The 24,253-nt window shown below is 42.1% G+C and overlaps 1 protein-coding gene across 1 annotated transcript in view; it reads left to right on the top strand.

Moving 5' to 3' along the window:
* Nucleotides 1-24,253, top strand: part of LOC122806339 (arginyl aminopeptidase) — a 292,458-nt gene that overhangs the window by 154,827 nt on the left and 113,378 nt on the right. The window contains exon 8 of the mRNA XM_044076669.1: nucleotides 18,515-18,623. Within this exon, the coding sequence (XP_043932604.1) occupies nucleotides 18,515-18,623 (109 nt within the window). The remainder of the gene's footprint in view (nucleotides 1-18,514; nucleotides 18,624-24,253) is intronic.

Below are 24,253 nucleotides of genomic sequence, written 5' to 3' on the forward strand. Positions count from 1 at the left end.
CCAAATGTGAAACAGAGGAACACCTCATTGCTGGTTGTGACATACCAATGGCAGAAGGACTGTATACTGAAAGGCATAATAATGGGTCAAGAATGTTGCAATGGGGATTTTGCAAACATTATGGAAACATGAGCCACAAAGCATCATAGAAAATGATGAAGTCTACATCACATGGGATCACCCATTACCAACAGTTCAAAAGATAGATGCTAGAAAACAGGATATAGTGGTATATGAAAAGAAGACAAAAGTAGCGTTGATCATTGAAATTGCCACTCCCAGTGACAATGGTGTCTTGTGTACAGAGAGACAGTCATAAAATATCAGGATTTGTAGGCAGAAATGAGAGCAATTTGGAAGAAAGATACCTGACCGTTCCAATAGCAGTAGGAGCAACGGGTCTTATAAAAAAAAATCTACAGTCGTATATGTGTTAGCAATACATGCAACCTCGTACGAATTGCAGAAGGAATCATTACTGGGCATATTGCAGGTGCTGTGAAGAGCACTTCTGGCTGATATCAAAGACTGAAACAATACTAATTTCATGACCTTTAATCATGGATAGGGTCCATTCCCTTCATGTCATTAAAAAACCCAAAAGACTTGGAGAGATTTAAAAAAAAAAGAAAATCCCAAACATCTAGTTTAACAGCATACTTTCCATGTTTAATCCATAAATATTCATTGCTACACCATCTATTAACTGGAACTTCCTAAAAATCCTCCCCTTAGACAATGCTGTAATTGACTTCAATACAGCTTTTCTAAATATCCTAAATAGCCTTACACCTCCTGTAAGGAAGTGAATAAAAGCAAATAATGCAATTTGTCTAAGAAAAAAGAGTAGAATTCTAATGTCTGATAGAGAAAAAGCATGGAAAGAATGGCAAACCTATAAAACATCTGTCTTAAAATTCAGAATGCTTTGCAGTCGTACTAAAAGGCAAATAAATGAAAACAAAAAACTATACTGTAATAACTTTCAGAATGATGCTAAACACATATCATTAAAGAAATCTTGCATCCCTGCCAAAAATTCAACCCAAACCCCTTTCCCAATAATTCACCACTTAAAATGAGTCAGTCTTATTTTGCATCTCTAACCAAGAGTTCTTCAACATCAAATCCTAACCCTGCCCAACAGCCACATATGAGATCCACATCCACGTTCACCTTCAAACCTGTGCCCACTTACTATATAAAACTATTCTTAAACCATGCTGTTCCAAATGAATACCTAAAGATAGCAGCAAATAGCATTGCCTATCCTGACTTGATCCTTATAAATAGGTCAATCCAGGAATCTTACATTCCCTCTGTTTGGAAAAAGTCACGCATTATCCCTCTGTACAAAGAAGGAAATTCAACCGACATTAATTTTAGACCTATAGCAATCTTATCTACCCTTGCCAAAATATTTGAAAAATAGTGCATCAGTTGTTTTTGAATACATCTTCTGCAGGAAGAACTCCTGTCCCCTACACAACATGGCTTCTGTCCTTCCCATAGTACTAGCACTGCCCTTCTAACCTATACAGATACCCTCAGTAAGGCTACAGTTTGTCACAGCAAACTTCTACTTCAAATGTCCTCACTAGGTCCCACTCAGCCCACCCTTCTGTGGTTCAAAAACTACCTGCCCAATAGGTATCTGTCAGTAAATAGGCGGTCCATGTTCTTTCCTTACCTCCTAGTCACCAACAGTGTACCACAAGGTTCTGTCCTTGGTCCCCTCCTCTTTAACATTTTCACCAACATCCTCTATACTTCCACACAACAGGCCAGCCTAATACACTACGCAAATGATTCCACTCTCGTCTGCACATCTGACAACATGGTACACCTCCAAACAATTACTCCAGAAGCTTTAACTACTACTGAAACATGGCTTTTGTAACTCACAACTCATTCTCAACCCAAAAAAGACCAAACTACTATTTCCCAAAATCCTTCTGTCATGAAAAAAAAACAATTTGAAGTCCTCTCTTCATATTATAACCATTGAAGTTACTTGTCATAACAAACTATTAGCAGTGATGGTGGATAATTATCTTAAATTTAACCTGCATTTGCAAAATAGCATAAGAAAAACTCATCAAAAAATAGGGATGCTTTTCAGAGCCAAAAACTTTCTCACTGACGCAGCTAAAATTATGCTTGCCACTTCTCCTTTCCTCCCGCACTATTGTTTATGGTGCTCCCATCCTTGCTAACTACCAGGCTTCACAAAAATTACAACTTGAATGATGCTATAACAAGTTGCTAAATTTGCGGCACATACCCTTTCAGAACCCGCCACTGTATGGCACTGAAGAGCCTTAATTGGGTAGAACTGCCACATCGGCTAACGTGCACAACTTCCTACCGCCTATAAAATTATCCAGCATCTATCTTCCTGTACAGCACTAAAAATATTGTAGTAATTTTGTTTCCAGTCGATCATTGTGATCTGGTGACCAAAACCTCCTTAAATCTAACAATGCGAAGTTTATCTGTACTCGTACAGTTGCTGAGGCCTGGAACTTCTTACCTGTATCCATCAGAAATATACCCTCCCCTCCCACCTTTCAAAACCACTCTGAAAGATTTCCTAGCTAAAATCTGGCTCTGTTCTTGCTCAATAGCAGGATAAACTATATTCCTAAATGTGAACAAGTGCCTTTTCATTCCTTATACCTCCTTACTCTCCCTTCTTCACTTACTTCCTTACTGCTATCTAATTCTCTTCCCTGACTTTCTCTCTAAATATACCCATAAGCTTGTTTTTCCCTCGCTTCATATTGTAGTTCCTGTTTGTATTACACTAACTTTAATTTTTCAAACGGTCTAAAATTTCTCTAAATCCTAAGTGGATGTCGTATACCTTGGATTGATCCATAACTAATGATCTGATGTGGTCAATCTTCATTTATTCCTTGACCTGTGGGTTCGGTTTCAAAATCGTAACCGACTCAGCCGTACTGCAGCCAACTTGGACCAAAACTCTCTAGCTTTTCTCACTACCCACAGTGCTCCTTTCCCTTTTACCTCCGCTCTCGTTTCTAACTTTCAGTGTTAGACATGTCGCCAAACCTCTCGAGGTAAGTACAATTATATTTTACAATTCTGCCTATATATATATATATATATATATATATATATATATATATATATATATATAGCACTTGTACTGTAATTTAAAAATTGCCATGGATTCAAAGGACAATCATAAGGCCTTTTTCAGCTATGTTAGGAACCTGGGTGGAAACTCCCAGATATACTCAGAATTAGTCCAAAATGATACAAAAATCACTGAACCCACAGACATTGCCAACATACTGGCAGACAGGTTCAGTGCAAACTTCACCCCACTCTCCCCCCCTAAAGGAGAGATAACTATCCCAGCAGAGTGTAGCCTCCCAGACATCTCAAATGCGCAGGTGAAAGCTGCTCTCTCTAAAGCTAAAAACACAGCATCAATGGGACCGGATGGTGTCCCCGGCTGTGTGCTACACGAGCTAAATGAGGAATTAAACCCGCACATAAGGCAGCTGTTTAATCTCAGCCTTTACCACAGGATACGTGCCCAAGGAGTGGCGTACGGCAACTGTGGTCCCACTCCACAAAGGCGGTGCCTCTACGGACCCTGGTAATTACCGCCCCATAAGCTTAACACGTCTAGTCTGCAAAGCTATGGAGAGGGATCATAATGGAGCTCATAAACAAAGATATAGGGGACTTGCAGACATTGGACCCGACCCAGTTTGGCTTAGTCAAGGGCAGATCATGCCTTTTGAACTTGGTCGACTTCTTCGAAACAGTCACCAAGGCCATTGATGTGGGAAAGGCAGTCCATACAGCCTACCTTGACCTTGCAAAGGCCTTCGACACAATACCCCACTCTGGTATTGTAGAAAAACTTACCAGCTTAAATGTAAACCCATATGTCACAAGATGGGTTGCAAACTGGCTTAAGGACAGAACCCACAGGGTTAGAGTTGCTGGCGCTATGTCAGACTCCAAGCCGGTCACAAGCGGTGTCCCACAGGGCTGGGTCCTTGGCCCCCTATTGTTCGGCATCTACTTCTCAGAAGTACAGGCCAACATGGGAGGACTTTGGCTGACAAAGTTTGCAGACTACTGCAAACTGGGCGCCATAGTGGAAAGTGCATCTGACACGGATATCCTTCAGAAGGGACTCACGGAAACAGATAGCTGGTGCCAGAGCCATGGCCTGAAGTTAAACGCCAAAAAATGTATAGTCATACCTTTCGGGAAAAACAAGGTAACCCCAAGCTACCATATAGGTGGCAATCCACTAAGCACAGAAGAGGTCATCAGGGACCTGGGGACCCAGGTTGACAGTGGCCTTTCTTTTGACACCCACGTTGCTAAAGTGGTTAGAAAGACCTTCTACATTGCCCACCTGATCATGAAGGGATTCACATCCAGATCTAGTGAGGTCATTGTTCCCCTGTACTCTTCACTTATCAGACCAATGATCGAGTACAATGCCCCATTCGGGATGTATCGCACCCGACATCTGCAGCAATTGGAGAGACCCCAAAAGTTCCTCACCAAAAGGATAAAGGGACTCCAAAATCTGTCATATGCTGCCAGATTGAAGAAACTCCAGCTCTATTCAGTTGCATACAGTCTGCTCAGAGGTGACATGTGCCTGACATACAAGGCCATGTCCAACCCGGAATTAATGGACATGCTCCACCCCAAAAATCCAAATCCACCAAAACCACTAGAGCAAGAGACTTAAACCTTAGCACGGATATAAATAGGACGTGCTGGAGGGATAGATTTATCACTCAGAGACTCCCTATGCTGTGGAATAAAATCCCGGTCCATGTGAGGCAGAGCACCTCGCTGGCTCTGTTCAAGAGAAATCTTGACCTGTGGATGGGAGATCGTAGGTTTATCCCGGGAATCATCTCTGTGTCACTGCTGGACAGAGGCACAACAAACTAATGGGCACAGTATTTTTTCATATAAGGGGTGGCGTAAGCCACAAAAATTTGGGCTAGGCTTATAAATGCCTTAGGGCAGATAGCCTAGTATAAACCTATGAACCTATGAACCTATAAGATATGGCTGATAAAGGAAAGGGGACTTCTGGCTTTAAAAAATGTCAAGTGCAGTAGGAAAATGCCAAATTCTGATGGTCATTCATCATGTGTTTGTTTAGGCTCATTACATCTTCAGGAAGACTCCTCAATATGCCATGGATTCAGTCGCCGAGCCTTAAATTTATTTTTTCTTTCAGCTATGTTAAAGGGCATGCTTAAATCCTCTTTTGAGGAGGCCTCATCTGGTTCCAAATCTAAGACACTCTCCTCCATCTTCTTCAAAAACTGAGAACCATAAGAAGAAAAGTCACTCGGCACCGACCTCTCCTTTGGCACAGGTGACTAAGAAACCTAAACTAGAGGGTCCACAAATGGCTATGGAACTGAAAGCCTCTGCTTTGAGACTATGTGCATCTTTGGCACCAGAACAGACATTAGAAAACCATGGCAAGACTTCATAACTAACAATCTCTATTCCATCCACTATACCTGCACTGACACTTGCGGTTCTAACAGTAATTCTTTAGGAACCGGAATACATTTTTTCAAGAATGCAATATTCCCCATCTATTGATCCATATGCAGGACAGTTGCCTAGTCTATTTCTGGAGAGATCTAAATCTCCATGCACCCAATCGCTCCACCAAGAGCTCATCAGAATTGGACATGCTGAGGCTGGTGGATCAGATTCTTGAGGCAAGAGGATTGCCTTCTATGTCCTTGGTTCTGACCACCTACAGTTCTGGAACTACTTTCTCCACAACTCCACCAAATCTTCCTCCTCTGACCCCATCTGTGGTTTTGGAGACTCAGACTCTGACCCCTCTGGCATCGACTGTTATGGCCATCGCCAGATCTTTTTCTCTGGTGCCAACTACTACCCTGAGCTCTTCGGTCCTCTCAGAACCAGAGGGCTCCTGGGATGCAGGTTCTGCTGTTGGCTCTTGAGGGGCAGGTTTCAACTCTAGTTTTCTTGGAGCCATCCCTGCACCTCAGCTTTGGCATCAGGGGTAGTCTCCTCAGAGCGGGGAGTGACATCAGTTCTGAGGTAGTCATTCTCGGTTCCCGGGCTCCCTTCCCTCTTCAGGGGGGACCTGCCTTCCAGACAATGGAGAGGGCTTTGTCTTCGGTGGGCACCAAGTCATCTGCTCCCTGATCGGAGTTGATCCCTGATCTTTCCTTTCATTCTGACTGTCAACCAACCTCTGCATCGGGACAGTGAGGGACGAAACTGCAGGATACACCTGTCCAGGTCTTATCCTTTTCTGACACTACTTTAGATTTTTCTCGGTGAAGAAGTCCCTCACAAGAGAAAGTGCAAGAGGAAGCACTTTGATTCCCTGGAAGAGTCGGTCACTGAGGATACTGACTGATGAAGGGGAGGGTTCCCCTAGGTCACCCCTGAAGATGTCTCCTCTGGAGATATCCTTGAGATCCTTAAACAGAGGGGTGGCTGGAAGTCCCAGCATCCCCCCCGAGGAATCTGTATACCTGCAAGCTTTCGGCTCTCGCCCATCTACTTCTTGGGTGACTCCAGCTAATGATCTTATCAAACTGATTGTGCAGCAGGCGTTGAAAGGTCCTGATTCCATAAGGATGATCCCTAAGAGGCCAGACAAAATTATCACTGCTCCCAAAGATTTTCAGTTTTGATCTAAATGGTTAGCAGTAGATGCCATGTTGTTTGTGGCAACCACAAAGAACTCTGGGGAGAGTTCTACTATCCATCCTCCCAGTTGAGAGGCTTGGGACGAGAATAGGTTCGGGAAGCAGGTATATGCTTCTTCGACTTTTGTTCTGCAGTCATTGAACTTTATGGTATATTTCACTAGACTTCAAAAGGATTTGATTAAGGAGTTATCAAATACACTTGTATGAGCCATATCTGAAGTCCAAGAAAGGGTTGTTTCTCAGTTGGCCATCCTAGAGTCCATATCCAACTCGTCCATGAGACTCATGGCACATGCAGCCAAAGGGATGACCACAGCAGTGGGTTCTGGTGTAGACTTGAGGAGACATGCCTGGATATGCTTATGCAAATTTGTGGAGCCATTCAAGTCTTCAGTGCACCCTTTGACAGGTCTTCTCTTTTTGGCCCAAAAGTTCATGTGACTTTGTCCAGGTGTGAGAAAGATGGGCATACCCTTTCTGCACTGGGTGAACATTTTTCTACTACTCGATGGTCCTCCTCTAGGAACCAGAGGAGTGGAAAGATGTTATAAAAGTCCCAACGGCCTGTCCAGGACATGTGGTAGTAGCTCCCCCAGGGGCAGAGGGGGAATTTTTAATGGAAGACGCTGTCCACATGGCACAGGTGGCCCATAAAATCAGGGTTCAGAGATTCTTTCTTCGCCAAACCCTACCCTTGCCTCTGAAAGCAGTCGGGGGATGATTATCCTTACACCAACATGCCTGGATAAAAATAACTACAGATGTTTGGGTGCAAAGGATTATTACCAGAGGGTACACTATTCCCTTTCGCACTCATCCAAGAAAACTCAAAAAAGGATCTCCAGTGTTCCACCCAGTCGGAGAGAACTAGCAGTTCCAGAAATTAAAATAACTGCTAGAAAGTCATCCAACGTGTCCCCCACAGACCAGAAAGAATCCGTAACTTATTCAAGATTCTTTTTAGTACCAAAGACCACCGGATACTGGAGACCAGTTTTGGATCTGTGTTTTCAACAAATCTGTTCAAACAAAATTCCAGATGATCACAGTTCAGTCCATCCTTCTCTTCTTAGGAAAGGATGATTGGATGTGCTCAGTAGATCTCCAGGATGTGTATTATCACATCAAGATGGACAAGGCAGTCCAGGAGATTTCTCTGCTTCCAGCTGGGAGCCAGTTGCTGTCAATGCAGAGCCTGGTCATTTGGTCTAACCGCAGCCCCCAGGGTGTTCACCAAATGCATGACAGTGGTAACGTTTCACTTGAGACTACACAGACACCAAGTGTTTCCTTATTTAGACAACTGGCTCATCACCTCTCCCACCAGGCATCTCTTAGAAAAATCAAAAGACTATGTCCTTCAGACTTATGCTGACCTCAGAATTGCAATAATCCACAAAAAATCTAATTTGATTCCAAAGCAGAGTTTGGAATTTATAAGGGCAGATCTGAATATGAACGCACTCATAGCTTCCCTCCCTTTTCCCTGTTTAGAAAAGATCAAATCTCAAGTCAGGAGAATCATCCGCAGCAAGACAGTAGCTGCATGTCTAGTAGTGCAGGCTCTAGGTTCTCTTGCAGTGGCCATTACCTTGGCACCTCTAGCAAGATTCCACATGAGAATTCTACAATGGATTCTTGCATCCCAATGGTCCATTCGTCATCAGCCAATGTTGCGTCATATTTTAGTGACCAACTGTTGCAAAATGGATCTTCTCTGGTGGGTTCACTCCACCGATATTGTAGCGGGACGACCTTTCATACAACCCCAACCCACCCACCCCCGACCATAGTGACCACAGACACCTGCCAGATCGGGTGAGGGGGGGGGTATTATCTGAGCCAGACAGTCCAAGGCACTTGATCACTTACAGAGGCCGGCTTGCATATCAGTGCCGTAGAGATGAGGCCAGTGCTGTTAGCGTTTGCAGGCCTTTCAAGCTGTTCTTCCTCCAGGGACAGTTGCGATCCAGACATATGTCAGTCGTCTGGTACATCAACAAACCGGGAGGTACCAAGTCTTATTCCCATTGTCGAGAAGCACTCAGCGTTTGTCTTCCAACCACTTTCTAATAGCAATGGACATCCCGGAAACTTCTAGTGTGATAGCAGACAAGTTGAGCATATGTATCCTCCTGCTTCACGAGTGGTTTAAATGGCACAGATGATTTTTCACAGCTGTGGCAAACCTTGCTGCAACCTCTTTGCATCACCCCAAAACAACAAGTGCAACAGCTGCTTTGCCCTGGTCCTCCCTCCAGGGGAGTCTCCAAGAGACTCTCTTCTTCACGATTGGCCCTCAGGACTTCTATACACTTTTCCCACGATACTGTTAACCCCTCAGTTTCTGAAGAAAGCAACAAGGTTGAAGAGCAAGGTCATCCTCATTGCCCCATTCTGGCCTCTACAGATTTGGTTCCCCTTCCTCTGGCCTCATCTGATTTAGCAACCATGGACTCTGGATCCAACTCCAGATGATCTCCTATCCCATCCAGAGGGATTAGTTCACCAGAACCATCAAAACCTAAAGCTCACAGCATGGCCTCTCCACTTGCCAGGCGTAACATTGTCTTCTCCAGTCCGTAAGATTACTTTGCTTCGTATAAACCCTCCACTAGAAAACTTCATTGTAGTAAATGGGAAATATTCTCATGGGCTCCTAGTAATGACATTGATCCTCTTTCAATCCCATCACAAAAAATTTGGAGTTTTTGACGTTGCTCTTGAAGGAGCTTCTGCTTCTACCATCAGGATTCAACTAGCGGCCATTTCAAATTTTCACAGTGGGTTACAAGTTGCCTCATTAATGTCCCATAAACTTTCCAAAGCCTTTTCGAAAGGAACCTTGATGCTGAAGCCTTCTTATAAAGACCCATATGTTCCATGGAATTTCAACTTGGTTCTTCAGACTTAGATATACCCCTCTCTTGAGCCTGCAGCCACTTGAGCTAAAGTACTTGTCTTTGAAAACAGCTTTATTAATAGCTGTTACCTCTGCTAGAAGAATTTCAGAAATTCCGGCGCTATTTTTTAAATCGCCATATTTGACTTTTCACCCAGATAAGTTTCTTTAAGGGCTAATCTATTCTTTCTACCAAAAGTTGTTTCGAGACAAATATTAATCAAACTGTAACTGTACCATTTTTTCCAACATTTTCAAATAAAGGTGAATATTGCATGCACTTATTGGACGTCCACAGACAATTGCATTTCTACTTTCATAGATAAAATCTATCAGAAAATCTGGTCAACTGTTTATTGCTTTTTCTGGTGTTAGAGTAGGTAGGCCAGTATCCAAAGTTATGCTTTCTAAATGGTTGAAATCCTTTATATACACCAAAAAGAATGTTAAATTACCTGGACCTGTTAAAGCACACTATCAGAGCGATAGCCACTTTTGCAGTTTTTCACTTCAGGGCTTCCTTGGATGACATTTGCAAAGCAGCAACTTGAGCTACTTCACATATATTTATTACTCTGTACAAATTGGATTTGGCCTCCAGGGGAAGAGCATCCTTTGGTTCTATAGTGCTAAGGAATATTCTGCGAGTCAACCCAGGATAAAAAGTAGCTGGGGATTCTATCCCACAGATCAAGGAATAAATGAAGATTGACAACATCAGATAAAGAAGTTATGTACTCACCATAACGTTCTATCTGTGTTGTCGAATTTGTATCATGCAGCATCAACAAATTTTATAATAAACGCAAAAAGATGCTGTCCAAAAAAACAAAGGCAAGGCCCCAACAATTGAAAAGCACTCTCCTCTGCTTCAACAGGCAAATAAGGCAACTTGTCAAATCCTCCAAGGCTCCTTTGTGAGAAAGTTACTAAGTACAGCCAAAGATGACCATAAGGCCTTTTACAGCTACATATGTAATCTAAAGGGTAGGACCCAAGACTGTGCAGAACTAGTGGCCAGTGATATCACACATACTGATCCCACAGAGATACCAAACCTGCTAGCAGATAGGTTTGCTGAAAATTTTACTCTTATTCCCTCCTAACTTGCAACAAACCTTCCCCCAAATGCCCCCACCCTACATTATCTGAAGAGGAGGTTCTCAAAGCTCTGTCCAAGGTTTTAAAAAAAAAAAAAAAGTAAATCTGTCTCTATGGGACCAAACAGGCTAAAACATGAACTAGCATCACCACTAAGTCTTTTTAATCATAGCCTAGCCACAGGCTTTGTTCCTGCAGAATGGAGAACCGCTACAGTTACTGTCCTCCACAAAGGTGATCTAGCAACAGACCCAGGCAATTACAGACCCACAAGCCTCATCTGTAAGATCATGGAACATATAATTATGGACCTCCTAAATAGAGACACAGGTGATCTCCAAACCCTGGATTACCTAATTCGGCTTTGTGAAGGGAAGATCCTGCCTGTTAAATCTGGTGGATTTCTTTGAAATTGTGACACAAGGCCATTGATGAGGGCATATCTGTGCACACAGCATACAATGACTTGGCAAAGGCTTTTGACACGATCCCACATTTAGTCATTACTCATAAATTTAGCAAACTGAATGTAATCCCCTGCATTGTAAGATGGGTTGCCAAATGCCTCACAAACTGGACACACACTATCAAGGTGGGTGACTTCACATCAACCAGCATACCTATTACCAGCGGGGTGCCATAGGGGTCTGTGCTGGGTTCACTACTGTTATATACTTCTCAGAAGTTCAGGTCAAAACTAAGGGGTTGTGGCTGATCAAGTTTGAAGACTACTGCAAACTAGGTGCAATCATTGAAACTCCAAATAACATCTGTATACTCCAGGAGGGTCTCATGCAGACCAGTGACTGGTGTTTTCGTCACAATCTCAAACTGAATGCAAAGAAATGCATTATTCCCTTTGGCACAAACAGTGTCCCTTCACGCTGTCAAATCAGCAGCAATACCCTAATTACTCATGAAGTGGTAAGGAACCTTGGATCACAAGTTGACTGCGACCTTTACTTCGACCACCATGTGTCTACTGTAGTAAGAAAAGCTTTCTATGTAGCACACTTTATTAGTAAAGGCATCGTGTCGAGAGCAGAAGTTATAACCCCCTATACTCTGCACTTATCCATCCCATAATTGAGTAGAGCACCCCATTTGGCATGTTACCGTACTAAGCACCTGCAGCAATTAGAGACCTCAGAGGTTTCTAGCAAAGAAGATAAAGGGGCTCCAGCATGTGCCTTACACAGACCGACCTAGAGTTTCTATCACTATGTTCCTTATTGTACTGACTTCTTAGGGGAGACTTTTTCCTGGCCTACAGAGCAATCCAAGACCCAAACCTAATGAACTTGTTGCATATCTGTAAATCATACTGGACTAAAGCTACCCATTCCAGGGACCTCAGTATGGCCTGTGACTTAGGACGTGCTGGAGGGACAGAATTATCTCCCAGCAACTGCCATGTCTTTGGAACAGGCTACAATTCATGTGAAACAGAGAACCTCTGACACTGTGTTCAAGAGGAACTTGGACAAGTGGATGAGGCACCATAAATTCTTAACTGGGGATAGTGCCCACAACCGTTTGGACATGGGCAGTCGTCACTAAATGCAGTCTTTGGTACTGAGTAGCATTTCTATGATATTACATTGGGATGAAACGGCTAGACTTAAAACAACCTCCGAGTCAATAGCCTAGTAATCTCCTATGATTGTATGACATTTGTGGTGCTGTAGTATGGGCTTCACTGCAGTTTTGTAAGACACTGTAAACTAAGTGTAATTGCAGTATCCAGGTCTTCCTTTCGAGCCATTCTGTCATTCACCCAGGACGTTTATTTGGGGAGTCTATATTTGAAGTCAGTGGACAGGATCACTTAAAAATACAGAAGTTGTATACTTTAGAGATTCCTGCTCCATGTCCATCTACTTCAGCATACCCTCCAAACTTCCCCTTCCTGGTGATTGAAGCGCCTGTTTGCCCAGGCATGTCTACCATGCCTGAGGCTTTCATGGGAAACAGCAGTGTCTAATAGTGGAAGCAACATTTGTCTTTGGGTAAGCACGTTCAGGAGAAAATAGGAAGCATGGCGGATTATGGGAGTGAGGGGAAACTTTGGGAAAACCTGTGCGAGTGCCCAAGAGGTATCACATGTGGTGACCAGTCCTTATTTTGAAGTGGAATGACCTAGATCGTGAAGAGCTCACATCATTCTAAGTACATGACTTTCACTTTCTGAGAATTGCGAAGATTTTTTGCCATCCTTCAGGCAAGTCTCTTAATGACTTTCACTCTCTACATGTCACATCTTGGTTTCTCCAGTTCCAGTAGTGGCTCATAATCCTTCCCTTTTAGACAGGTCAATGAAATTATTTTTTAATGCTTTCCTCCACCTTGACCGTAGCACTGCCTTTGGCTGTTTACTGTTTGCTTTGATGCTTGGCCCAACCCTGGAACTCCCAGTATTTCCTTTTTGGGTGCTCCCCATATTTGACCCTTCCAAAAGACTTGGGCAGTCCACACTTGCAGAAGTCCACCTTGTGGAATCTTGGTGTTAGTCCTGGGTAATGAAGGATTCTGTGTAGAGATGTGAGCGAGTAAATGAGAGGCATAATATTTGCAGAGGTTTGTTCTATTGCTTAGCTTGTGGAAGCAATTAGTGCAGCGATGGCAAGACATCGTCACCACCACCTGTTTTCCCTGAGCTGACACAGGCTTCTGGCTTCAACCAAGGGATCACACAAGAATCAGTCTCCCTAGACCCCTCCCCTTGTAATAGGAGAGCCCTCCCCTAAACTAGCTTTGCTGGTGGCCAAGGCCTTTCCCAGATTGGGTCAACAGTAGGTTCAGACTGACACCCTGCCTCTGAACCATCATGCTACCTTGGCAACTTCCATTATTTCTGATTCCTTGTAGTCTGGTACCAGAAGACCTTCAGTTTGGTCCTTTGTTTAGGTTAAGGATATGGAGTTGGAATCATTGTCTGTTTTCACTCCCAGCTATGCTTGCCTACTTTGCTGATCATTTTGACTCTGGGTTGAGCTGGTGTTGAATCCCCGTGGCCTCTATTCCCAACATTCATAGATTCCATGTTGGTTCTTCCTTGACTTCTTTGAAGTTTTCCAAAGTTTCCTTGTAAGGCATTTTCCTCCTAAGGTTTACATTGCATAAACAACTTACTCTCTGGAACCTCTGCTTTTCTGCACATGAATTCCAGAATCTATGCTGTCTTTTTGCAGTTAGACCAGTTTGATTTGTAAGAGAAGAATTTCTGCTTACACTCTTCTTTTAATGCTGTTTTATTTGATTTTTGATGCTTAACAAAGATGATGATGTATAGTTAGGTTAGCTTTGAGATGTCTTCCATTGGAGTGAAATTCAAGCTGCAAAGGCATGTTTCTTTATTCCAGAATAACAACATGATCTGAGTTTTCAGATTTGCAGCAAGTACATCCTTTACAATCTGGGCCACATGTTTTACTTTCCATTTGATTTACAGATCTCTGGACTTATGCCTACATTTCTATTGTTTCCCAAAACTGTGAATTCTTGGCTTATGAATTGTAGACCACTGTCTTGTAATATATCATTTGGTATGTCATGTGTAGTAGAGACAGATTTCAGTATCACAGTAACACTGATGTGGTAGTGTAATACAGGTATACTAATTCTGAGGCATCACAGAGGTAATGTGCATCTGTACTGAAACAAATTTCTACTCAAAACTTTACAGAGAAGATTTGGTATTTCACAAGGTAGCATGCCTTCTGATTTGTAAACATACACCTTTGAAACCATCCGTTAGTTGGCTGTGACATCTTGGGCCAATATAGAATATGACATGCACCATCCTTAGTTAGTTATGTGACTTGTCAGTCTTGTGTAACACTGCATCTTAAACTGTGTAGGGCTGATCATTTTCGCCATTTAACATTAAGGCTTGTACACAAACTTTCATTATCATTGTGTAATACTATGAGAAGTATACATTATATTCTGGATGTACTCATTTAAGTGTATCTGGCCTACTGTTTACCATCTCTCAGTAGTTGTATTTCTCTGTCCAACTATACAGTCTCTTGGCGTTCTAGATTTTCAGTAGTTAGTTGATAGATATTCTACAAGACCTCCACTTCTTTCTGTAGCAAATCTCCTTTACCCTTGTGCAAGTAAGCTCTGCTAATGTATCACCAAGTAGTACCTTATGAAGAGAATTTTTGAAGACAAGCAGTGGTTTATAATTGGAAACTGTTGTAGTTTTACTGTAGATGTAATCCTGGAACATCTGGCAACCAGACTTGGTTTACAGTATTTTTGCCTTTTAGAACATATTGTGTTTAAGCATCAGTATAACCATTGGCCCATATGCTGCTAGGCTACTTTGCTACAGTAGAACTGGTCCAAGCCCTGCTGACCAGCTTCTGGTTGAAGTCTAACTGATTGGTAGACACTGTAGTACTTCGGAGAAGAAGCCTTGGTAACTAGCTTTTTGAATTTCAAAACTTCTGTTTTGTTTCTGTCACAAAAAGCAAACAGCATCATGCTTTAGTAGCTTCCATAGTGAGCATGTCTGGTTTGAGACATTCAGAAGTACATGTCCCACTTAGCATGCATTTGTTTTATCAATTTACTGGATGGGGTTAAACATAAATCGTCTTCCTGAGTGATAGGCTTCCAGCACTAAAAGCTTGTTGATTGCTAGTCACTCTTTCCCATCATTAACTTCAGCTACTGCTCTTTGAAAATGCTTCCGAGACTGACATTTTGAAAGGCAGTCTCAGAAGCCTACATCTCAAGAGGTGTTGAATGTGCAAAGATTTAAACTAGCTTCATTATACCTTTATTTGCCAAAAGCCTTGAGCAGCACATAGCAAAAAAAAAAAAGCACTTGATACAGTTCCAGCACTTTTGTTAATACAGTGCTTGTTCAGCCATTCGTTGTGCTCTTCATAGCTTCAATGCTCTTCAGTTCCTGCTTACTGCTGTTTGGGACTCCTCCATGTATAAGTGGTACTGTATCAGGTGAAATACTAATGCAGTACTTTAACAAACAGCATAACCCAGTGAATAAAACAGACTACCTCTGCAGAATATTATCCTGACCATTGTGTGACTTGACGCTCACTGAAACACTCAAGTGTTTGTCATAACTTCTGCTAATAGTTCTAGTACTTTTATCAACTTTTTGCAAGACAGTCTTGCTAGAAGGACATGCATATTGCTGTTACTTCTGTCTAACCTCTTTCTTCCTGTAAACTTTTGCAACTGTTCACAAATTCGTGATGGCCATGCCAAGTATTCATGCTTTTTTGCAGTTTTCAAGCCCCATTATGGTCTCATTAAGATAAAATTTCCAACTATAAGTGATGATTTTGTACACAAATCAGGCAATTATTCTGTAACTGGATAGTATGAATCTCTCTAGTCATACAAAGCCTGCCACACACATTACAACCCAGTATATCTGCATGCTTTCAGTGCTTTTCACTGCATAAAAATGTGCTTTTTTCTTTACAGTTGAGCTCCTAATTGATTAAAACTGACTCATTTGCTTCAGTTTTTGTCCCGAATATTTGGGGCCAGTGCATGGTGATCGTACATACTATTAAGAAAATCTACAAATTTAGTTTGAGAATATATTTCATTTTGTAGCCGTTAAGCTTAAGTGTAGTGTGTGGCTTGAATCACAAATCTTTTGACAAAAACATTCTGCATTCACATTATGTATTTCAGTAGTACATAAAAGTGTTGTTCTTTAATCTTTTTTGTCTGTACTACATGTAAATCTTGTTGCACCTGCTTATTTTGTTTACACATTTTTGCAAAATGGATAGTGCAACTTCCAGATACCCTATAAATTTGATTAATGTGCTTTATGCCCATAGCCACACTAGGCTTGATGTCTGTTCGTTTTCTTACTGCATGCCACATCTGTTATGCAGGTGGCAGAAATGTCATATTAAGCTTTAGTTGCCCTGATTTTTCACGTGCAACTTTTTTTTGCACTTCAGTTCTGAAGTCCTGTTTTATTTTGAATTCTTAAACTTGCATTACAAACCCAGTGATTTGGTGTCTGCTCTGCATACCTCTTTGGCCTACAGTATGCCTGGTATCTTTCCGTTAAGAATGATAATGGTTTCTTATACTCCTCTTTAAGGTTGAGTGTTTAAAAAAAAAATGCAACACGAAGGGGCATTGCACTTTGAGCCCTTTCTTGCTTCTGTGCAACCCCACTAATTTCCTTGCTGTATTAGGAATGTGGGTGATTGTAGTGAATACATTTTGAGCCTGATTGGAGAGGTGCAGCTAAAGAATCTGTGGTCCACAATTCTAAGAACACAAAAATCAGAAAAAAAGTTTGTGAGGCTGACATTCAAGATTGAAATGTACATACAAAAAGTTTGCAGTGTTACTTTGTTCTAATGTTAATAACGTAAAGATGCAAAAAAAGAACAGTCTTAATTTTCTAAAAAAAAAGTCATTTTTGAAAAATTTAATCTGGTTTTGCTGTTCATGTGGTTGTGACACTTTCGTGGCATCTTTTGAACAGGAATTCTCAGTCAAAAGAAGTTTGCTGCCAAAGTTCCATAGTTCAGTGTGGTATGAAAGAAAAGAGTTCATTGCCGAGTATCTCTATATCTGGCACCATGTGTATGTATTTAAGAACACACACAGTGAATGAAGAGGTTTTGGACATGATGTGCACTTGGAAATAGCTTTACTGAAGTGCTTTGAGGTAAAAGTCACATAGTACACAGACCCACTTATTGATCAATTCCTCTTTAAAGATGCACCCCCTGTGGTTTTACAAACAAAAATGGCAGGAGGGTTAGATGCATTTCACTCCTTGATTTAGGAGATATTGTACACTGTTTAAGAAATGATGGCTTACACTAATAGCCACACTTATCTTTTGTCTTTTCTTAAGTTGATAACTGGTGGGTTTAAAAGAAACACTTTTTTCATATTTAATGTACTCAAGTTAAAAAGAAACTTCCCCTTTTTAGAGATTGGAGTCTTCTGTCAAGTCTGTGGAAAATGTGAGTTAAATGTATTTAGGTGAGTGTACACAAGTTTTTATTACACATGCTGCTTTCAAAATGGGGAGCAATTCTGTACTGCTTACTGCAAAGACTTCTGAACACCACCTCCGCAGAATATCTCTAGACTCATTGCATAAAACTCTTCCCTTGAGTAAATTGCTAATGCTCATAAAAGTCCAGAAGTAGTACAGTTTGGAGAAAAATTTAGAAAAAATAAAAATGATTTGATGTTTCATTAACATGCCTGAATGCTGGCTGTACCACTAATATAGCAAAATGTAGTCCTACAATCCTTGCTACAGCGTGTAGCAAGCAAGCAAACACATGACAGAATACAGCACAAAACTTTCATGGTTAAGCTAATAAAAAAATATGATCTCTGATACCAGAACAGAATCCCTAGGAGGGATTAGCTGGAACCCTTTACTGTGTACTTGAGACCGGACTTTCAGTACATAGAGGTTTTAGTCACTGTGCCGAGGTTTGGGTGCTTAACAGCTAGTTTAAAACTCCTTAGAGCTTCAGAGAAAAACAAACACGATCTGTCTTGAAATGATAGTCTGAAGGAGTTTAAAGTCAAATACAAGGGAAGTCTTCCTTATGACTTGACAACTTGGCATGATCTGCAGTGACAAAATAGTGGTTTGAAAAACGTGTATTAAGTAAGCAGGTGGGGCATATTTACTGTTTTTTTTTCGAAGTAGCATTTTTGATTTGGTATATAGTGTGGACAGTCCAATTTTATTTATTATAATGGCTTTAGAATACTATGTTTGTTCTTCCAGGCCTATGTTCAACGGTTCAAGTTTCAAAGTATAATGGCTGATGATGCGCTAGAATTCTATCTGGACTATTTCCCAGAACTTAAAAAGAAAGGTGTTGATAAAATCCCTGGTAAGTTATGCGACTCCTCTCTTCAGAGCTAAATTGTTGACAGTTGCATACTATGTTGTGTGAACCTTATTTTCTTTTATTGTATAGCTTGCATCCATTGTGTAGATTTGCTTATTTCTGTATATTGTGTGTGTGTGTGTGTGTGTGTGTGTGTGTGTGTGTGTGTGTGTGTGTGTGTGTGTGTGTTCAGATCTGATTAAGTCCAAAAATGGAAGTGCTCATCAGGAATAAAACTTATTGGAGGTGATACCACTGATCCGTCTCTTGATTTTTGGGTACCACAAGTTATGTGCTACTGATTAGTATGCAAACATTTTATCTGAAAGGGCTAGCTATATATGTCTAGGTGCATTAAGTTTCTGAGAAGGTGGTTGTAGTCAACACTTGTTTTGCCATCTGCATCTGTGGGCTTGCTCCTCTTGCAATGACAAGTTTTTTTGGATAGGGGGATGTTTTTTGTTTTGTGAAATTTTGAAAGTGCTGAGGATGCTTCTTGGCGAATGCTTAGCATGTTGCCATTTGCATTCTGCTGTCTAGGTTTTGGTCATCTCCTTATTTCAGATAATCCTGTTTGCGCATGTGTTTGATAGATATATACACACCAATGAATAATATGGCACCCAGATAGAAGACAAAAAAAATGTTTATTGATAAAGGCACACTACAAAAAATGTCATGCAAACCAGGTTTCCCTCCTCAAAGGTGGAGCTTCTTCTGTGTTCTGTGTTACTTGTATGTAAACCTGTGTATTCTTTCCATAGTGTGTGTTTTGTACACTGGCAGAAATGATTGAAAATCTTTTGATCACTTCTGTCGGCGTTAAGTCCGTGTGAGATCATGTACTGTGGAGACTGGGAAATTTGCCCTTTTCTCACTGTAGTGCGATCTTAGAGTTGGTATATATAATTAGCAGGGGATGAGGGGAGTGCAAGGGGGCTTGCCGTCTCCAAAAATTTTCATTTTGGCTTCTGATCATTTGAGATCGATGTTTAGCCATTCGATGATTGTGTTTTTAGATATTTTGAAATTCAACCATACGTGTGTGCGCATGCATGCATGTATGTATGTATGTGTATATAAATTAAAACAGTGGTACATTTTGGCCCTGCTTCCTGTTTGCCGTTGATCGGCCCCCCACTCACCCAGTCTGCCCATATGTTCCCCATGGCTGGAGTGAGGATCAACAATGAGGGGCCATGATAGAGATGCATTTTGGGGTGATTTGAGGATTTTCCTAAGCCCTGCTATAACCTCAAGGAGGACTTGCAGAAGGCTTTTGTACTTCCATAGGGGACGTTATCAACAAGTAACCATGCTCCCTTTCCTCATGCATGAGATATGGTTTCTCTGCACCAGAGAAAATTGCACCTTCCTAGTGTTCCTAAGTGCCTACAACCTAATCTTACCCCCAGAAGAAGTGAGTGGGCCATGCTCCTCCTCTCCTGTCTCTCCATGCCAGGCATCGCTAGTGCTGCTTTTCAAATTGCATTCACCTGGGTCATGGTAAGTGTACCATTCTTGTGCCACTGAACTAGGAGTGTATACATTTGTAGTTTTATAGATGGAAGTGTGTGTGTGATGTGTGTGTGGTGTGTGTAATATATGCATTATATTTGCTCTCTCTCTCTCTCTCTCCTTTCTGTCTCTTCTCAACACTTCAGCGCTGCAGGGAACCCTTATTTTGTTTTTCTTATTGGCTGCAGTAGCTTTATCTGTATGGGTTATATCCTGCATAGACTACAACAGGCAGCCAGTTTCCAAAGTTTCAGGGCTCCTGCACATGCTCATCCTCCACCTCTGATTCTTTAGGAGGGAAGGGCCTTTTGACCACTGTTTAATGGACTGGTATGTGTGGCTTTTAGAGTCTGTTGTCCTTTCCATTCTTCCTCAATGTGAGCTCTGATCTGATCCTCCGATTCAACTCTGCCTCATATTCCAGACTTTGGATCTAACTCTTGAGCTTCTCCCTCTGCCCACAATGCCTTACTCCATCCTCATAGCCTCTGATCTTGTTTGCTGCCATTGTGAATAGACACAGGTTCCAAGCTTTCGAGTACCCAGTATAAGGTTGTTGTGAGTTTCAAATTTTTTTTATCCATATACATACTATTTCCCCCCCTCTCAGCAGATTCTCTTGCAGGTGTTGAGGCTTTTTCTTGCTTCCTAGTACTGTTGCTATAGTTACTTATTACCATCATTGGTGTTTTCGGCTTATCCTTCACTCAGGGTATCGCTTGTTTACCATAGTTCATAATTAAGCTACCTTTCCCTATTAAAAAAATGTGATTAGTTTTTTGCCTTCTTTCCAATTCTGTCTTGTAAGGATGGTGTGGGTTTTTGTTCAAACATGTCTGCCAAACCCACAAGCTTTAATTGCATTTCTTGTGGGGCATAACATCCCAAATTTGGATGCCTACACTGAGTGTGTATACTGTCTTGGAGCTGAACATTTAGACACTGTATGCATGTTCTGCTCCACATTCAGCCATAGAACTGTAGCTGACAGACTAAATAAATTGATTCTAAGGGGTCTTCCTTCTGTTTCTTCAGGGGATGAAACTCCTTCCAAGCATAGCAAACCCTGCTCCTCTGGAGCAGAGGAAGCTCCCCCCTGCAGTCCCCCAGCTGTTCCTTGGAATCCCTGGAAAAGACCAGAAAAATATTGGATCTGCTGCTATTGGATCCCAAGGTTAGGCCATCAGATCCAAAGCCTTCAGATCCTAAGACTTACTTCAGTGAGCACAATAAGCCCTACAGTGACACCATCAGATCTGAAGCAAGGTACTGCCTTATAGGAGCACTACTCCTGAGTTTGCCATTAAACCTGTTTCACCTACCCTGCCTTCAAGATTGCTTCAAACTCCTAAGAAGCATTCAAAGCCTCCATCCACTTCTTCCTCTAGTTCCTCCAAGAGCTTGTCTGAAGCAGATGTGGATAGGATAATGTTATGGTTTCTTGGAGCTCATTTTCAGATGGGGGTCTTACCAGCTCCATCCTCTGTCGGATCTGTGATTAATGCCTACTACTTCCAAAGTTATTTTCTCTCTTCTGATCCTTCTAGTGGTTTCAGAGCCCCAGGATCAGAGATTCCTGGGAGGTGTGGTGTCTGATCTGAGAAACTTTCTCCACTCCGACGATATCCTTGACTAGTTTGCTCCGATACCATCTGATCAGAAGAAAACTTTCTCCATTCCAACTATATTCTTGACTAGTTCTGCTCTGATACCATCTGATCAGAATGGGTCTCTGAGCCAAAGTGTCTGTCTCCGATCTGAGGGAATAGGCTTAGCTCAGATTTCCTCAAATCCGTCCCTTCCTCTCGGAACCTCGGCTGTGTATAGTTCGGATCCTGTTCCACCCTCGAGGCGTGGATCAGAGGGAGGTCTGGACCTACCCTCGGATGTTTCGGCACAGAGGAGGCTGGTTGGGCTCTGTCTGGGTCCATCAGCTTTTGAGGTGATAGAAAAGGCTTTTTCTCTCCACAGAGAACCGCGCTGTCTTTTTTTGTTTTGGATCCTACTCCTTCTTTTTTTTCCATTGGTTCTGATCCGAGTCACACAGACCTATTCCACAGGGACTGCCAGAGCCAGTAAGAGTCCATCCAATTCCATTAAAAGGATTTCTCCTCTCTTCTGACACCTCCGCTGAACATTCCCACAGAGGAGGTAAGAGGACATGCAAAAGGAGAAGCATTGACTCCCCAATGGGAGTCTGTCATGGAGGATACCAATTTTGATGAAGAATGTCTCCTTTGGAGATATTTTAGAGATCCTGAAACAGAAAGGTGGCTGGAATTCCCAAAACCCCTTGTCTGTGTCTTGGGTTACCCCACCCCCCCCACCCCCAGCAGAAGAAATTATTTATCTAGTTGCTTGTTGAAAGGAACCGGATACCTCAAACTCGATCCTAAGACTCACGTTTTTAGCCCCGCCGACCGACAGATCGCACTGGAGCAAAGGGCTCCCAGTTGATGCTATGGTGATAGTGACCGCCACCAAGAAAGACATGGTGGAAAAGAGTTCTTCTGTCCATCCGCCTAACAGGGAGTCTAGATTTTGGACAGGTTTGGAAAGCGAGTTTTTCCTTGACAACCCTGAGGTCACTAAATTACTTGGCATATTTTATTTGTTTTCAGAGAAATTTGACCAAGGTGCATTCAGATACCAAGTCCTTGCCTGCTGAGGATTTCAAAAGCGCATCCTCCCAACTGGCCACTGTCTTGTCCATATCCAGTGCTTGATCTCTCATACTGCTGAAGGAACCTTAAAGAGTAACCGTTTCAGGTATTGCCATAAGAAGACATGCCTGGATGCATGTTTGCAACTTTGCAAAACCTTTTAAGATGTCCTTTATTAATGCATTATTTGATGGCACTTGTTTGGGCCATTAGTAAAAGAGATGCTTACTGCAGTAAACAAGATGGAAAAAGTGTCTGCCATGGGAATAAAGTTTTCAGCCCCTCAATGAACCTTTTCTAGGAATAACAGAGATGGCAGGATGTGGTTCTGGAAATCTCCAGGACCTTTCCAAGATCTGTGTGGTGACATTCCTCCAGGGGCAGAGGAGGAATTTTCATTGGTAGACCTCACCCTAGAGGCAGAGGTGGTCCGCAGAATCAGGGTTTAGAGATTTTTTTGGACAGGCCCTTTCAGCACTCCTGACTGTCCAACTCTGGAGGAAGTCATGGGTCGATTGTCTTGCACACAGATGTCTGGGCAAGTATAACCATGAGATACATGGGTGTTAAGCATAATATCCAGGTGTTATTACATACCATTTTCCCCTTCTTCCATTTTGCAAAAGGAAGAAACTTCTCGACATTCAAACAATCAGAGGAAGACAGCAGCACAAGAAATCCAAAAACTGCTGAACGAGTCCTCCAAAAGGTTCCTCCAGACCAGATAGGCTTCAGAACTTAATCAGGCTTCTTTTCAGTGCCAAAGAAAACAGGGTACCTCAGACACATTTTGAATCTAAATAACTTAAATCGGTACGTAAAGAAAGCGAAGTACAAATGGTCATGGTCCAGTCCATTCTCCTCTTTCTACACAAGGATGATTGGATGTGCCCTATAGATGTTCAGGATACATACTAGAATATCAAAATAGCAGGATGATCCAGAAGACCTCTTTGCTTCTGGTTGGGAGACGGTCGCTATATGTTGGGAGCCATACCTTTTGGACTTGCCACAGCCCCCCCGAGTGTAATGGCATCTCACTTGAGACTAAAGGGATTCAAGGTGCTTCTATATCTAGAAAACTGGCTCCTCACTGCCCCCTGCAAGTGTCTGTCTACCTGCCAGGGACTTTTCGCCCCAGATTTGAATTTCTTTGGGCATAACTATAAATCATGCCAAGTGAAACCTAACCCCAGTCCAGAGCCAGGACTTTATTGGTGTTTTTCTTGACACAACAAAACAGCGTCTTTACCTCCTCCTCATCATATCTCCACTATAAGGAGTCTGGTCTATTTTCTCCTTGCTAACTCAGCTCCTCCAGCAAGGTCAGTAATGCAGGCATTAGGTTACATGGGAGTGGCCATTGTATTACTTCCTTTGGAACACTTTTTTATGCAGGTTCTACAATGGACTTCAGCTATGCACTTGTCCAATCTGTATATCAACTACTAT

Source organism: Protopterus annectens, chromosome 7.part0 (genome assembly GCF_019279795.1).
Source record: "Protopterus annectens isolate FY-2018-M chromosome 7.part0, PAN1.0, whole genome shotgun sequence".
Taxonomy (NCBI): Eukaryota; Metazoa; Chordata; order Ceratodontiformes; family Protopteridae; genus Protopterus; species Protopterus annectens.